Consider the following 16,238-nt stretch of genomic DNA (forward strand, 5'->3'; position numbering starts at 1 on the left):
AGCTTGTGTTTTCCTGCTGTCGTACTTTGGCTAAAGGTGTTCAGTCTGTGTGGGACTTTCCTTCACTGCCGTTCAGCTTTTCAGTACTACTTAATCCATCCCAAATACTGCCACCCCTGCAGTCTTTGATGTTCCTGTTCTACTAGATGGAATCTTTACTGCAGCAGAACTCCTGTAGCTTTTAAAAAAGCCTTTCTTATGGCACTCTTGCATTATTTGATTCACTTGGAACCTTCACTGGGTTGTGTACTCTTACGAGAACAGTAGTAATAATGGCCTAACACCGGTGTTTAGGAAACACCGAAAGGAATAAGTATATGTGTAATGCTATTTGCTTCCTAATCAGTTATCCTACTAACAGGGTTATTTCTGTATACATTTTGTAGTTTTAATGAAGTTAAGGACAGTCTTGTGTTGTTGCAGCTAAAAACTCTCAAAATATGTAGTAACATGTTTTAAAACGTGACTCATCCAATGAGCTAGTAGAGCGGTAAGCAAACCGTGGTCCATCACATATTTTTGTATAGCTTGCAACTAAGACTGATTTTACATTTTTAAACAATTTTAAAGAAAAAATAAGAATATGTGACAGAAATGACATGTGGCCTGCAAAACCTAAAACATTTACTATGTGGCCCTTTATGGAAAATGTTTGCTGACCACTCATCTAGAAATACACCTGACTTGCCTGGAATTACTCCTGCTCATTGGGTATGTTAAATTATCTATTTCCCTGAGCAGTTTAATAGGCACTCACCCAGACTGGTTACTATTCCGTTCCTTGAGGAAGAATTGTTAGGCCTGACTTCAGAAGAATTTTGAGTGACATGTAAATCTCTTCTGGGCTCTTTGGCACTTGGCAGTATCTCACACAGATAACCAGATACAAATGAGCCGTTTCTTTCCATTATAATCCTTCATCAGAAGTCTGTCGGGATCGAACATCTGGTGAAGTTAGATGTCATTCAGAACAAGGCTCTTAGCATATTTCAAGAATGTTAATTGCTAAGTGATGGCTGAAACAGGAGGGCTTAATAATGTCCTTAAATTGCCTTAAATGTACATGGACTCAGAATTTTTAGAATTGGAAAAGGTCTTAGAGATCATCAAGTATAGCCTGGTTCTTAAGAACATGGGCTGTGGAGCCAGACTGCATGGCTCTTCTCTTTAATCCTCTTTGTGTCTCAGTTTCCACACCTTTAAAGTGGGGATAATAATAGCACCTATTTCACAGGGGTTTGTGAATATTAAACGTGTTAACATTTAACACTTTAACAGTTAGCTAACGTTGACATGTAAGATACAATACTGCCTGCCACACTGTAAATGCATGTAAACATTACTTTTTATATTGCTGTTTTTTTATTACTGTTTTTATTAGTAGTAGTTGCATCTCATTTTATAATTAAGGAAACTGAGGCCTAGGAGAGTTAAATTATTTTCCTCACTTATGCAATAGGCAGAGTAAATTAAATCCCAGGATCCCAGCTTCCAGTTGAATGTTCTTTCCCTGTTATAAAGCGTGGCTTTTAGTTGTATGTCAGTGGGTGTGGATAAATTTTTTATAGTCAGAAAAAATATTTGGCAGCTTTTTCCATAAAATAAGAAAAGCTAAGTAGAACATCATTAATCATTTCTCCTGAGAATCTTAAATCTACTTCTCAAGTCTTCTATTATTTGGATTTTGTTGCTGATTTATAAGACTGTCTTCTCTGTTCTCATTTTCCTCATCTGCCCTTAAAATGTATAGATTATTTCTTAGCATCCTTTTTTTTTAAATTGAGGTGAAGTTAATGTAACATAAATTAACTGTTTTGAAGTTTGCAATTGAGTGGCTCTGGGTACATTCACAATGTTGTGTACCACCATCTCTGTCAAGTTGCAAAACATTTTCATAATCCGCAAATAAAACTTTGTACCTATGAAGTGCTCACTTTCTATTTTGCTGTCCTCTAAACCTCTGGCAAACACCAGTTTGCTTTCTATCTGTATGGATTTACCTATTTTGGGTATTTCATACAAATTGAATTATATAGTATGTGACCTTTTGTTCTGGCTTTTTTTCACTTAGTGTAATGTTTTGGTGTTGCATCTACATGTAGGAAGGAATGGACTTCGTTCCTTTTTAGGGCTGAGTAATATTCTATTGCATGTGTACGCACACGCAGTCACACATACACACACATTTTGTTTATTCGTCTGTTGATAGACATTTGTATTGTTTCTATATTTTTGACTGTTGTGAATAGTGCTGCTGTGAACATTCATGTACAACTGTTTGTTTGAGTGTCTGTTCTCAGTTCTTTTGGGTATGTACCTAGGAGTGAACTTGCTGGGTCATATTATAATTCTGTGATTACCTTTTTTGAGGAACTGCTAAATTTTTTTTTTTACAGTGGCTGACCAGTACATTCTTAACAGCAGTATGTGAGGGTTCTCATTTCTCTACATCCTCACGAACACTTATCTTCTGTTTGCTATGCCATTTGTGTATCTTTATTTGGAGAATGTCTCTCGCAGTTCTTTGCCCATTTTAAAATTGAGTTGTCTTTTTGTTGTTGAATGTATGAGTTCTTGATATCATCTGGATGTTAGACCTCTATCAGATATACAATTTGTAAATATTTTCTCCCATTCCATTGGGTTGTTTTCTACTTACTTGATAGTGTCCTTTGATGCACAAAAGTTTTTAATTTTAATGAAGTATGATTTACTGATTTTTTTTGTACTAATGCTTTTTATATCATATGTAAGAATAGATTGGTAAATCCAAGGTTATATAGATTTACCCCTGTGTTTTCTTCTAATAGTTGCATAGTTTTTTTTTTTTAGCTTTATGGTGTTTTGTTATTGTTGTTTTTGGAGATAGGGTCTCACTCTGTCGCCCAGACTGGATTACAGTGGCGTAATCTCAGCTCACTTCAACGTCTGCCTCCTGAGTTCAAGTTATTCTCCTGCCTCCAACCTCCCGAGTAGCTGGGATTACAGGCACGTGCCATCACGCCCCGGCTAATTTTTCTATTTTTAGAAGAGACGGGGTTTTACCATGTTAGCTAGGCTGGTCTCGAACTCCTGACCTCAAGTGATCTGCCCACCTCAGCCTCTCAAAGTGCTGGGATTACAGGCGTGAGCCACTGTGCCTGACCAGCTTATGGTTTTACAGTTAAGTCTTTGATTCATTTTGAGGTAATTAAAAAATATGGCATTAAGAACAGATCCAACTTCATTCTTTTACATGTGACTATCCAGTTTTTTTTAAGCATCGTTTGATGAAAAGACTCACTTCCCCATTGAGTAGTCTATGGACCTTTGTTGAAAATCAGTTGATCATAGATACATCGATTTATTTCTGGATTCTCAGTTCCATTTTGTTGATTTATATATCTGTCCTTATGCCAGTGCTATCCTGATTTGACTATTGTTGCTTGGTATTAAGTTGAAATTGAGATGTGCGAATCTTCTAACTTTGTTCTCTTCAATATAATTTTGGCTATTGACCCCTTGCAATTCCATATGAATTTGAGAATTGGCTTTTCCATTACTGTAAACAAGGCTGCTGGAATTTTGATAGAGATGGCATTGAATATCTAGATTGCTTTGGGTATTGTTGCTATGTTGATAATGTTAAGTCTTTAAATCCATGAACATGGGATGCCATTTTATTTATTTTGGTCCAGTTTGGAATACACTTCATTTATTTTTCTTGCCTAATTGTTCTGGCTAGAACTTAGAGTACAAATGTTGAGTAGAAGTGGCGAGAGAAATCACCTTGTCTTTCTTGTTTTTGATATTGGGGGAAGACTTTGAGTCTTTCACCATTGAGTATGATGTTAGCTGTGGGTTTTTTGTAGATGCCCTTTATGAGGTCTGGGAAATTCCTTTCTATTCCCAGTTTGTTGATTTTTTTTTTTTTTTAAATCATGGAAAAGTGCTGAATTTTGTCAAATGCATTTTCTGCATCAACTGAGATGACTATGTGTGTTGTGGTATATGACACTGATCCTTCCTTCTTTCTTTTCTTTCTTTTTTTGACAGAGTCTTGCTGTGTCACTTAGGCTGGAATGCAGTGGCACAATCATGGCTCACTGTACCCTCAAACTCCTGGACTCAGGTGATCCTCCCACCTCAGCCTCCTGAGTAGCTGGGACTACAGGCATGCATCACCATGCCAAGCCAATTTCTTTGTTTAAAAAAATTTTTTTTGTAGAAATGGTGTCTCACTATGTTTCCCAGGCTGGTCTCTAACTCCTGGGCTCTGGTGATCCTCCTGCCTGTGCCTCCCAAAGTGCTGGTATTACAGGGGCCCAGCCTGATTGATTTTCATGTATTGAAACTCCCTTGCATACCCTGTATGAATTTCAGCTGTTTATGGTGTATAATCTTTAAAAAAAATTTATTTGTGTTAAATTGCAAATACACAAAATTTACTATCTTAACCATTCTAAGTGTACAGTTTAGTGGCATTAGGTACATTCACACTGTTGTGCAACTATTGCCACCATTCATGTATTTCATCTTGCAAAACTTTTCACCTTGCAAAACTGAAACTCTCCATTAAACAATAATTCCTCATTCTCCCCTCTCCCTGGTCCCTGCCAGTTACCCTTCAACTTTCTGTTTCTATGATTTTGACTACTCTAGGCACCTCATGAATGAATGAATATTTTCCCTTTGATTGGCTTATTTCACTTAATATAATGTCCTCAAGCTTCATCAATGTTTTCACATGTGTCAGAATTTCCTTCCTTTTTAATGGTGAGTAATATTTCATTGTGTGAATATACCATGTTTTGTTTACACATCACCTGTCTGTGGACACTTGGGTTGCTTCCACCCCTTGGCTGTTGTAAATCATGCTGCTATGAATATGGATATACAAATGGCGCTTCCCATTCTTGCTTTCACTTTTTGGGAGTATAAACCCAGAAATAGTTGCCAGGTTGTGGGTTATAATTCTTTTACTATGTCACTAGATCACTTTTACTAGTATTTTGTTGAAGATTTTTATATCTGTATTCATAAAAGATATTGGTCTATAGTTTTCTCGTGACATTTTTTTCTGGCGTTGGTATCAGGATAGTATTGGTCTCATAGAATAACTTAAGAAGTGTTTCCTTGCTTTTATGGTTTTTGAAGACTTTAAGAAGGATTCGTGTTAAATAATTGGTATAATTCACTGGTCAAATAATCTGGTTCTGGGCTTATTTTATTTTTTATTTTTTTGAGACAGGGTCTCGCTCTGTCTTCCAGGCTGGAGTGCAATGGTGCAATCTCAGCTCACTGCAAGCTCCACCTCTTGGGTGCATGCCATTCTCCTGCCTCAGCCTCCTGAGTAGCTGGGACTACAGGCGCCCACCACCACGCCCGGCTAATTTTTGTATTTTTAGTAGAGACGGGATTTCACCGTGTTAGCCAGGATGGTCTTGATCTCCTGACCTCGTGATCCACCCGCCTCAGCCTCCCAAAGTGCTGGGGTTACAGGTGTGAACCACTGTGCCTGGCCTTTTTTTTTTTTTTTTTTTTTTGTGGGAGTTTTGTGATGACAAATTCTGTCTACCTCTTTATCTGTTATAGGTCTGTTCAGATTTCTTGTTTCTCTTGAGTCATTTTTGGTAGTTTGTATATCATTTTGTCTAGGTTATCTGATTTGCTGGAATACGATTAATTGTTCACTGTATTCTTTTATAAGCCTTCTTATTTCTGTAAGGTTGGTAATAACATTCCCACTTCTTTCCTGATTTTAGTGATTTGAGTCTTCTTTCCTTTCCCTTTGGTTAGTTTACCTTAAGATTTGTCAATGTGCCAGGTGCAGTGGCTCATGCCTGTAATCCCACTACTTTGAGAGGCCAAGGTAGGAGGACAGCTTGAGTCCAGAAGTTAAAGACCAGCCTTTAGTAAGGCAACATAGTAAGACCCCCTTCTCTACAGAAGAAAAAAATTAGCTGGGCGTGGTGGTATATGCCTGTAGTCCTAGCTAAGTGGGGTGCTGAGGTGGGAGGATCTCATGAATCCAGGAGTTCAAGGTCAGTTTGGGCAACATGGAGAAACGCCATCTCTACAAAAAAAAAAAAAAAAATACAAAAATTAGCCGGGCATGGTGGTGTATGCCTGTAATTCTGGCTACTCTGGTGGCTGAGGCAGGAGGATGGCTTCAGCCCAGGAGGTTGAGGCTGCAGTGAACTGTGATTGTGCCACTACTCTCCAGCCTGGATAACAGAATCAGACCTTGTTTCCAAAAAAAAAAAAAAAAAAAAGATTTGTCAGTGTTGATCTTTTTAAAAAATAAGCTTCACTAGTTTGAATTAATACCAACTTAGTTTTAATACTGTAAAAAGCTTTGCTTCTCTATTCCCCTGCCTTTGTATCATTGTTTTCACAGATTGCGTCTTTATAATGGTGTGCCCATCAAGATAGATTTATGATTGTTTCATGTATTTGCCTAGTTGATTGTTTTCTAAATGGTAGATCAACTAGACATTCTTAGGCTACATCCAGTTAATGATATGTCTTTTAAAATCTTTATAATATATTGCTGGTTCAATTTGCTGATATTTCGCTAAAGATTTTGTGTTTCTGTTCATGAGGGATATTGGTGTATAATTTCCTTTGTGTGTGTATGTGTTGTCTCTGTCTAGTTTTGGCATCAGTAATGCTAGTTTTATAAGTTGGAAATTGTTCCCTTCTCCACTTTCTGAAGGAGTTTGTGTAAAGTGGATTTTTTCTTTCTTTCTCTTTCCCTCCCTCCCTCCCTTCCTCCCTCCTTTCTCTTTCTTTCTTCCTTCCTTCCTTCCTCCTTCCTTCCTTCCTTCCTTCCTTCCTTCCTTTCCTTTCCTTTCCTTTTCTTTCTTTTTCTTTCTTTCTCTCTCTCTCTCTCGCTCGCTCTCTTTCTTTCTTTCTTAAATGTTTGATGAAATTCATCAGTGAGACCGTTTGGACGTGGATTTTTGTGTGTGTGGGAAGATTTTCAATTGCTTATTCACTAAAACAGTAGATATGGGGCTATTTAGATGTTTTATAGTATGTCTGGGCACTTTGTGTTTCTTTTCAAGGAACTTGTCTAATTAATCCAAGTTCTCATAGTTAAAAGCATAAAGTTGTTAATAATATTCTTCCAGTATCCTTTTAATGTCTGTAATGACATAACTTTTAATGCTTCTACTAGCATTATAGCAAATATGTATATGGTGCTTATTACATACCTTTCATTTTACAGATATTAACTTTTAATTCCCATAGTTTGTGAGGCAGTTACTATTATCATCTCCATATTACAGATGAAGAAACCAAGGTTAAACTAAGAGCACTCTGGTGCCTTGCTTAAGATTATAGAGCTGTTGTATTGAAGGCTTGAACTGGATTCCTGGTGGGTCCATAGTCTTTTTTTCTATATTACTGTGTACTCTCCCACCACTCCCCGACCTTTTTTTTTTTTTTTTTAATAAAAAAAAATGACTATTTATTCCTTTTTATCTTTCTTTTTTTTTTTGACAGGGTCTTCCTCTGTCACCCAGGCTGGAGTGCAGTGGTGTGACCAGCCAACTGGTTTACCTTGCCTGCTGCCTGGACAGAGCCGATTTATCAAGACAGGGGAATTGCAATAGGGAAAGAGTAATTTATGTAGAGCCAGCTGTGCAGGAGACCGGTGTTTTATCATTACTCAAATCAGTCTCCTCCTCTGCCTTTCTTAAATGACAGAGATACCTATTCTGTTCTTCTTATGGAATTGTCCTTTGTTCTTTTTAGAAAGTATCCTTGCTCCTTTGTACCCCAGAGTGGAAATACTTGTTTCTGGTGTTCCTAATCAGAACTTGGAATGCCCTTTTCCCCATAAAAAACGTTACATATGATGATGGCTAGGCATAGTTGAAATATTATTGTTAATTCTCTTTTTGAGTCACATAATATGTTAAAACGACTTCTGGAGCTTCCTTGGGAGGTTCACCACAATTTGTAATGTGAAACATTGTTTCCATGGGAAACTATGAGAAGAAATGTATTTTATTTTTTTGACCTAACACCAAATTTATCACTTTTTTAAAACAAGAGATTTTCCCCAAAAGTGAAGAAATAAGAGATAAATCCAGTGTTCATGCATTCCCAAACTGCAGCTGTGATTCCAGGATACCTCCTTCTCTCAAACCGAGCTGGCTTCATGGGAATCCAGGGTTGGTACATGGGTTGAGGGTTCCTTTGTGCTGCATTTTTTACTGCCTCTCTCCTGAGTTGTGGGGATAGATTCTGCACGCTCTTGTGCTGGTCCAAAGGTGCCCAGCCTTGACTCCTCTTCCGTGTCTGTGATCCCAGGTGGGCAGGTCTCCTGGGTCCCTGTGTTCTCAGCAGCTTTCTCAGGCACCTCTCCCCGCTGCTGTTGCCCCAGGTGATGTTCAGTCATCAGCCATCATCTGGAGCGCTCTCGTCGTGGGTATGATCCTTGTCATCTTCTGTCGCTGTGGAGACATTACCAAAGTGGGTCAAGGATCCGTGTTCATCTCTCTCCAGGGATGACTGGTCAGCATAAGGGTGGCAGCGTTGGGTGACATCTCCAAATCTGCTCTGCCCCTTCGGGGTCTGGGGGCTGTTGTCTTGCTCCATGGCTGGGGCAGCAACTGCTGGGTTCGCACTGTGATGGGAGGGAAGGCCGCAGAACTCAGGGCTGGGCTGGGCGCGTTCCTTCTCCGCTCTTGTCAGATCCCCCCACCAAAACTTATTTTACATTCCCTCGCCCTGAAAGATTAGACTTGTGTTACATGGCAGATATACTTTACTTTTTGGAATCTCTAAAATTTTAGATTTACTCAGTTGTTAATATGTCATATTTTTAAAAAGACAAACATGATTAATTTGTGCATATATTTTATTTTGTTTGGTTTTGATTAATTTGTTGATTAATGTCTTTCAGGGTTATTCAAATGCTCAGAAGACTATTCTTCTGCAGGTGGATCAGAACTGTGTTCGCAATTCTTACGATGTCTTCTCTTTGCTACGGTGAGAAACTTCTTAGATTGCCCTGAATTCTAAAGAATCTTTCTCATTTTGAGTTTGTGACATTTCAATGTGAGAAAATTAACAGGAGCTTTAGAGGCTATTATTCAAGTTTACCTTTTTTTAGTGCAAGTGTCATAAATTTTGTAGCTACAGTGATTTAAGTTTATCTAGTTTACAAAGTCTTTGGAAAGCCATTTCCTTTCTCTGGACAGTGGGAGAGAATTTTTGGAAGCCAGTGATCTTAAAACAGACATGAGCTATTTCCTGGTCTTCTGTACCCTACAGAACAACAATCAAAGTTGCAGATGTTAGACTTATCAAAGTCCTAACAACTGCGGCATCCCTCGGAAAGCCCTTCAGCAGCCCCAAACGTGGCTTTGAGTTTTGACCTGTTCTTTGTTTGTCTTAAAAGAATTGTGTTTGGCAAGTGAAAAAAGCTTTGCATGTACCTAATGCTCAGAGGCTTAAAGGCCTCAGCTCTATATTTTCATAATGTCTGGGCTTAATTTTGAAAGATTTTAAAATTTAGCTTTAATTTTAAATGTGATAGATCATCAAGGATATTTTTCCAGGGAGCAAGCCACCAAAATAAATGCAATTCCAAATAAAGTTAACAGCGACGCTCAACCTATGTTCACCCTACTCAGACAGATTGTTCATTGAAATTTGATTTTGACAGGATTTTCTAATGTTTACATGACACATAATACTTTTCAGAACATTAGACATCCTCTATATATGTACTTGAGGAAGAATCCAGAAGGATGCTCGGAGAAATGGTTATTTTAGAAACATTACAAAATTGGCCTTTCCTTTGTGAAACTTGAATCTTATTACACATGATGATATAGAGTTTGGTCACATGGACTGTGTCCATTAATGTTAAGAAACATGGTTTTGACTAAAGTAACCATATACATTTTCTGAGTTTTGGTTCTTGCTTGAGAGATGCCTACACTTTGACTGCTTAGGATATGTAGCAGAACACACAGGGTTTAGAAATTAGAGGGTGGAGATAGTGGGAGGTGTCAAAACATAAACATATTTTAATGCCTCTTCAGTTTGAGACACACAAAGTTTTAAGTATTGAAGAAAGTCCAGAAATTGTTTGAAATGTGAGTATGCCACTAATATTTCTTGGTATCAGTTTTCCTTAGTAAGTAAAATGAGGTGTAGGTACAATTATTTAAAGATATGTTCTAAATGTGAGATTGTGTGACCTTGTTGGAGAAAACAGTAGAATTAAAAGAAAAAATACTAAGTCAGGAAGAAGAGGATTTGGGATAGTGTAGTATCATAGATGTTGAAAGAGAATAGTTTCCAGGAGTAGCGAACACTGTGATAATGTAGGAGAGCAGGAACTGAAGAAAGACTGTTGGATCTTGTGAAGCAGTGTGGTATCATGGAGGATGTTTTGATTAATCCTACCCTGCCTTTATCTTTGATTTGTCCTAATTCATTTAACCTCTGATGCTTCTAAAAAGTGGAAGCAGTGATGTTACAAATTTGTGTAATTTACAAGCATTTTCACATTTTTTATCTTATTCTCTTAGAAGTCTTTCACACGTCAGGGATGATAGATAGCCCTTGTCTTGATTGTAGAAGCTGAAGCCAAGAGGCATTAAATGTTTTATCTATCTGAGGACACACAGCAAGTAAGAGCCAGACTGGAGGATGCTTTGATGGATTTCTGACAAGCATGTTTTTTTAGATCCTTTTAATAGTCTCACCTTCCTAAACTGGTGGTTACAAGGTACACATGGCATAATGACTGCGGACATTCTTTGGAAAACGCAATGCCCTACATAAATGCAAAGTCATCAGGCTAATTTAGTAGTTGCTCAGTTATTGAACATTGATCTGGCAATGATTTGGCTCTGGGGGAGTTTATATCTAGGGTATTTTTCAGACTCTTCTGATGTGTCAGTAATTTGAACTGCCTTATTAACAGTGGTCTCCTCATGCCTACTGTACAATTCATGCCTAGCTAATAACACAGGTATACTTTTCCTAAACCAGATCAAGTGTCTATTTATCAACCAACTTTACTGAACCCAGTGCCTGCAATCCCAGCACTTTGAGAGGCCAAGGTGGGTGTATTGCCTGAGGTCAGGAGTTTGAGACCAGCCTGGTCGACATGGTGAAACCTCATCTCTACTAAAAATACAAAAATCAACCAGGCATGGTGACACATGCCTGTAGTCCCAGCTGCTCGGGAGGCTGAGGCAGGAGATTAGCCTGAACCCAGGAGGCGGAGGTTACAGTGAGCCAAGATTGTACCACTGCACTTCAGCCTGGGTGACACAGTAAGACTCCATCGCAGAGAAAAAAAAAGAAAAAAGCTTCTTCAGATGGATGGGTTGTACTGTTTTATAGGAAAACAATGACCTAAGACCATATTCAGATACTTTGACCCATGGTTAAGAATTTAGGCTAATTTCAGTGTTGCCAAAGTTTAGCATTTCTTTCCAAATTTACATTTAATGTGGGATAGTAATTGAACTATTCCTTCTTAACTCTTGGAAATCTCTGGATTAAGGGTTTGTTTTCAGGTAAAAGTAGCCATTTAATTAGGAGCCAGTTTACTCATTGTCATATTTGATATTTTAGGGTGTTCACCACAAGGTGTCAATGTTATTCCTTAACTGGCATTTGAAATTTTATTTATTTTACAATTTTGGAGTGAGAAAAGTAGGGGACTAAAATGGAGTATAAAGCAACGTTGTAAATTATAAATAAGCATTCATTTTTTGAGTTAACTAAAAAAATCTTACTATGATTCCTTCTAGGTTAAGGAATACAGGCTTAGTAGATAGCTTTCTAATAGGCTTACTAGGTAGCTTTCTCCTTTTGTTTCTGTTTTTTTAAAAAAATCCTATTGATAGGGAATTATTGAAAGATTATAAAGAGAGGAGGAGTAAATGACACAGTCAGGCTTGCAATTTAGAATTCTAACCATGGTGTCAGTGTGGAATAGACCTGAGGGATGAGCCTGGAAGCAATGATTCCTGTCTAATCTTACCTGTTCTCTGACTGAGAGATTATTTTTACTGTTAAAAAAACTCATTTTTTGGTTGTTTTTTCTTTTATACTTTTTCAAAGAGGTAACTCTGTTATAGTAAGAAAAGTAGTAATTCTGGTTTTTTTTTCTAGTATAGTTTTTATTGTTTTTTTCCCCCTCTCCTTTAGAAATATCCTGCTTTTGCCAGTTTAATAAGTGGAAGTATGGTGGAAAAATAAAGGGCTTTGGTCCTTCACCTAAATTCCAGTCCTAAAACTGCCATGTGTAGGTAGACTGGATGCAAGACTTTGCATCAACTTTTTGTATATCTTTGTCTGCTTTTGTAAAATGGGGCTAATATTTGTCTCTTCTATTAGGAATATTGTTAGAATTAAATAAGGTAAAATATTTGAAAGATCTTAGGACAGTTACTGGCATATAGTAGACATTCAATAAATATTAGTTTTCTTCTTCCTCTTTACTTACCCTGTCTTGGAAGTGGCTTTCTCCTTTAAGCCAGTATTCCTTTTCCTTATTACCACTAGCTTTTCCACCTTTCAGCTTAATTTCCCTTTCTCTCCCTACCATTCTGGTGTTTTCCATATCTGCTTTTATAACTGCATGATGGATTCTTTTTGCTCACTGCCCAGAAAAGTCAATGCATTGAGAACAGGTTTTACAGCAAAGAAAGAGTTTGATTATCACAGGGCCAGCCAAATGGAAGGATGGGAGATAATTCTCAGATCTGCTTCCTCAGAATTCACAGGCTACAGTGTTTCAAGGATAGTTTGGTAGGCAGGGGTCTAGGAAATGGGGAATCCTGATTAGTTGGGTTGGGGCTAAAATCATAGGGAGTCTAAGCTGTCTTCTTGTGCCACGTTAGTTCCTGTGTGGGGGTCATAAGACTAATTGAGCCAGTTTCTTGATATGGGCTACTTATTTGACAACAGCCGGTCCATCAGAATTCAGAGTCTGAAAAATACCTCAAGCACCAGTCTTAGGTTTTATGATAGTGATGTTATCTATGGGAGCAATTGGGAAGGCTGCAAACCTTGTGACTTCTGGGTACGTGACTCCTGAACCATAATTTTACAAAGGTGGTTTCAGTCCCTGAGTCATAAGGAAGAGGTTACTTTCGGGAAGGGACTGTTTTCATCTTTATTTTAAAGTTAAACTATAAACTAAATTCCTCCCATAGTTAGCTTGGCCTATGCCCAGGAATGTACAGAGACAGTTTGTGAGGCTAGAAGCAAGATGGAATCAGCTACTCCATGTTCATTGATTTCTGTCACTCATAATTTTTGCAAAGGTGGTTTTACTTTCAAAGTTGCTTTTATTAATTCTAAACAGCCATAATAAAAAATATTTAACATGTGTATGTCTTTTCTCCTTAATGACATTGAAATCTTCTTGAAGGAAAGGATTATTTCTTCTGGCTGTATTTCTCCTCTCCGTCTACCTTACCAACACTTCTTGGTTAATTGTTGGAGTTCCTTGACTCTTCTGTATTACTCTTTTTCTCTAGGTACTCTCGTGTTACTAAAGCTACAACTAACACATCTACATGTTAATACCTCTTCAGTCTGTGTCTCTAGCTCTGCCTCTCTTTTGGATTTCCAGTCTGCATTTTCCAGCAACCATGGATATTTGTACTTTTTTGTCCTTGAGGAACCTCAACCTCAAAGTGTCTGGAGCCACACTCATCAGTTTAATACTCCTCTTCCTTTTCTTTTCCCTGGTTTGTCTCATGGTATTATCATCATCCTAGTCTCCCAAGCTAGTAATCTAAGTCATTTTTGGTTTCGCTAATTTTTCTTCCCTTAGTGATAGATATTGTTGATGATAAACCATATTGATTCTTTGGTGAGATGTCTCATCTGTCGATCCTTCTTTGTTTTTAATCTGTATTTTCCTGGACTGTTTCCTGATCTCCTAGATGAAGAAATTAAGGCACGAAGTAGTTAAGTAACTTCACCAAGGTCACACAAACTAGTGTTAGAACCTGTATTCAAACCCAGGCAGTCTAGCTCCAGAGGCTATCATATAAACCAGTGTATCTTAAATCCTTACAATCTTTTACACTGCTGCTAGAGTGATCTTTAAAAGATACATGGGCCGGGCATGGTGGTTCCATGCCTGTAATCCCAGCACTTTGGGAGGCCAAGACAGACGGATCATGAGGTCAGGAGATCGAGACCATCCTGGCTAACACAGTGAAACCCTGTCTCTACTAAAAATATGAAAAAAAAAAAATAGCTGAACGTGGTGGCGGGCACCTGTAGTCCCAGCTCCTTGGGAGGCTGAGGCAGGAGAATGGCGTGAACTCAGGAGGCGGAGCTTTCAGTGAGCCAAGATCGCGCCACTGCACTCCAGCCTGGGCGACAGAGCCAGACTCGGTCTCAAAAATAAATAAATAAATAAATAATAAAATAAAAAAAGATACATGAATTTTCTTATTCACTGGGCTTAGAAAGCTTTGATAGATTATATACAGGATAAGGTTCACATTTCTTAATGTGGTATTCAAGGGACATTTTGTAATACATGCCCTTAGGCACCATGGTCTTTATTTCAAAGTCCTCCCACTCCCTACTTGTATAATCAATAACTATCATTTATGGAGTGCTTACTGTGTTCTAATTAGTTCTTCATTGTCTGATTTTCCCTCCACTCCTCTCAGCACTCCCAAACTGAGATTGCCTTTAGGCAAGAACCCTTGTTTTATTAGTCTTTGTATTAGCCCTATGGCAGTGTGTATCATATATATGTTAAGCAGATAATAAATGCCATTTCTATTGATCAGATTGAACTATTGTTCGGGTTACTAGAGGACTAAAGTTTTGTTTTTTTCTAATGGTTTCCATCTGGTAAAATGAGAGTTGCAAAACATTTCTAGGCTAATAGTTAAAAGGTGTTGAAAATGCAATCAGGTCTATGAGCCTTCAGCTGCTTCTTTCTTTCAGCCCCTGCTTTCCACACAACATCTGGTGAGATTTTCAGGATTTCGTGACTTTTAATCCAACTCTTTCTATGAGTGTTTTGGGAAGACCTTTCTGTGGCCCTCTGGAAGCAAATTCTGCTTCTCCCACTTTGCTAGAAAGTACTTTCAACTATAAAATTCTAATTTTAACAGGAAAATGCTCACAACCAATAAATTATCAATAGCATAGTGTTTAGAGATGGGATGAGAAGTATAAGGTATAACTTTGTTTATCATCTTTAACTTATGGATGTGATAACCAACTTTTAGGCTCCAGGAAGAGTTTCTTTTTTCCTCCCTGCCTAATGGACTCTAAGTGGTAATTGCAGTTAGACAGAATACAGCTAAGAACCCAACTGTAAGCAGACTTTACAGAGTTTATGTACTAAAACTCATGTACTTTCTTTTCATAGTGGAGACTAGGCTCTTACCCGGTTTCTGTATGCTTATTTTAAGTAAGTTAGGGGAGGAATTAAGAGGATTACACTGACAGCAAGAAGCGAAAGCTGATAGTTTGCTCTCTTTGTGGTATACTCTTTGATTCTGGAATATAGCTGAGTGATAAATCATATTAGCTACTGTCCTACCTTTGTAGTCACTGTGTTTGGATTCTTAAACAGCCCTGTCTCACTACTTCATGTAAAAAGAGAGAGGGGGAGAAACAGTTCAACTGTAAGGAGGGGCCGACTAAAGAAAAAAACATAGCTAGCCAACTCCTGTGTGTGTGCTTGGCCCAAGCACATCTCTGTATTGCATTTTATAACTCAGGTTACTCATGAGAATTATGAGTGCACTGTCTTAGTTTTTAATAATGCTGTCTCCATTTAACAGATGAGGAAGCAGGCTTTGAATGGTGAGAAGATTTGCCTGGGCCACAGGCTGGTTAAGTGTGGAAGCAGGTCTGAAGAAAGGTCTGCCAGGCTCCAGTGCACTTGCTGTTTTCTACTATGCCATATTGGTGTTAAATCATCAGTAAAATAGAAAACTGTAATTATGAGAGCCTTCATAAGAAAGCAGGCACATAGAAGATTTAGGAAGGTTTTCAATCAAAATTAAAAATAAAATGATTTTGGTGTTTTTTTTTTTGGAGACGATGTCTCACTCTGTTGCCCAGCCTGGAGTGCAATGGCGCGATTTCGGCTCGCTGCAACCTCCGCCTCTCCAGTTCAAATGATTCTCCTGCCTCAGCCTCCCGAGTAGCTGGGACTACAGGCATGTGCCACCACGCCTGGCTACTTTTTTGTATTTTTAGTAGAGACGGGGTTTCACCAT

The 16,238-nt window shown here is 38.2% G+C and overlaps 1 protein-coding gene across 3 annotated transcripts in view; it reads left to right on the forward strand.

The window, feature by feature from the left end:
- Positions 1–16,238, forward strand: part of UVRAG (UV radiation resistance associated) — a 340,923-nt gene that overhangs the window by 89,225 nt on the left and 235,460 nt on the right. For all 3 annotated transcript variants that reach the window (XM_033206742.1, XM_033206745.1, XM_033206746.1), the window contains one exon: positions 8,900–8,985. In XM_033206742.1, the coding sequence (XP_033062633.1) occupies positions 8,900–8,985 (86 nt within the window). The remainder of the gene's footprint in view (positions 1–8,899; positions 8,986–16,238) is intronic.

Source organism: Trachypithecus francoisi, unplaced genomic scaffold, assembly GCF_009764315.1.
Source record: "Trachypithecus francoisi isolate TF-2019V2 unplaced genomic scaffold, Tfra_2.0 Lachesis_group8, whole genome shotgun sequence".
Classification (NCBI taxonomy): domain Eukaryota; kingdom Metazoa; phylum Chordata; class Mammalia; order Primates; family Cercopithecidae; genus Trachypithecus; species Trachypithecus francoisi.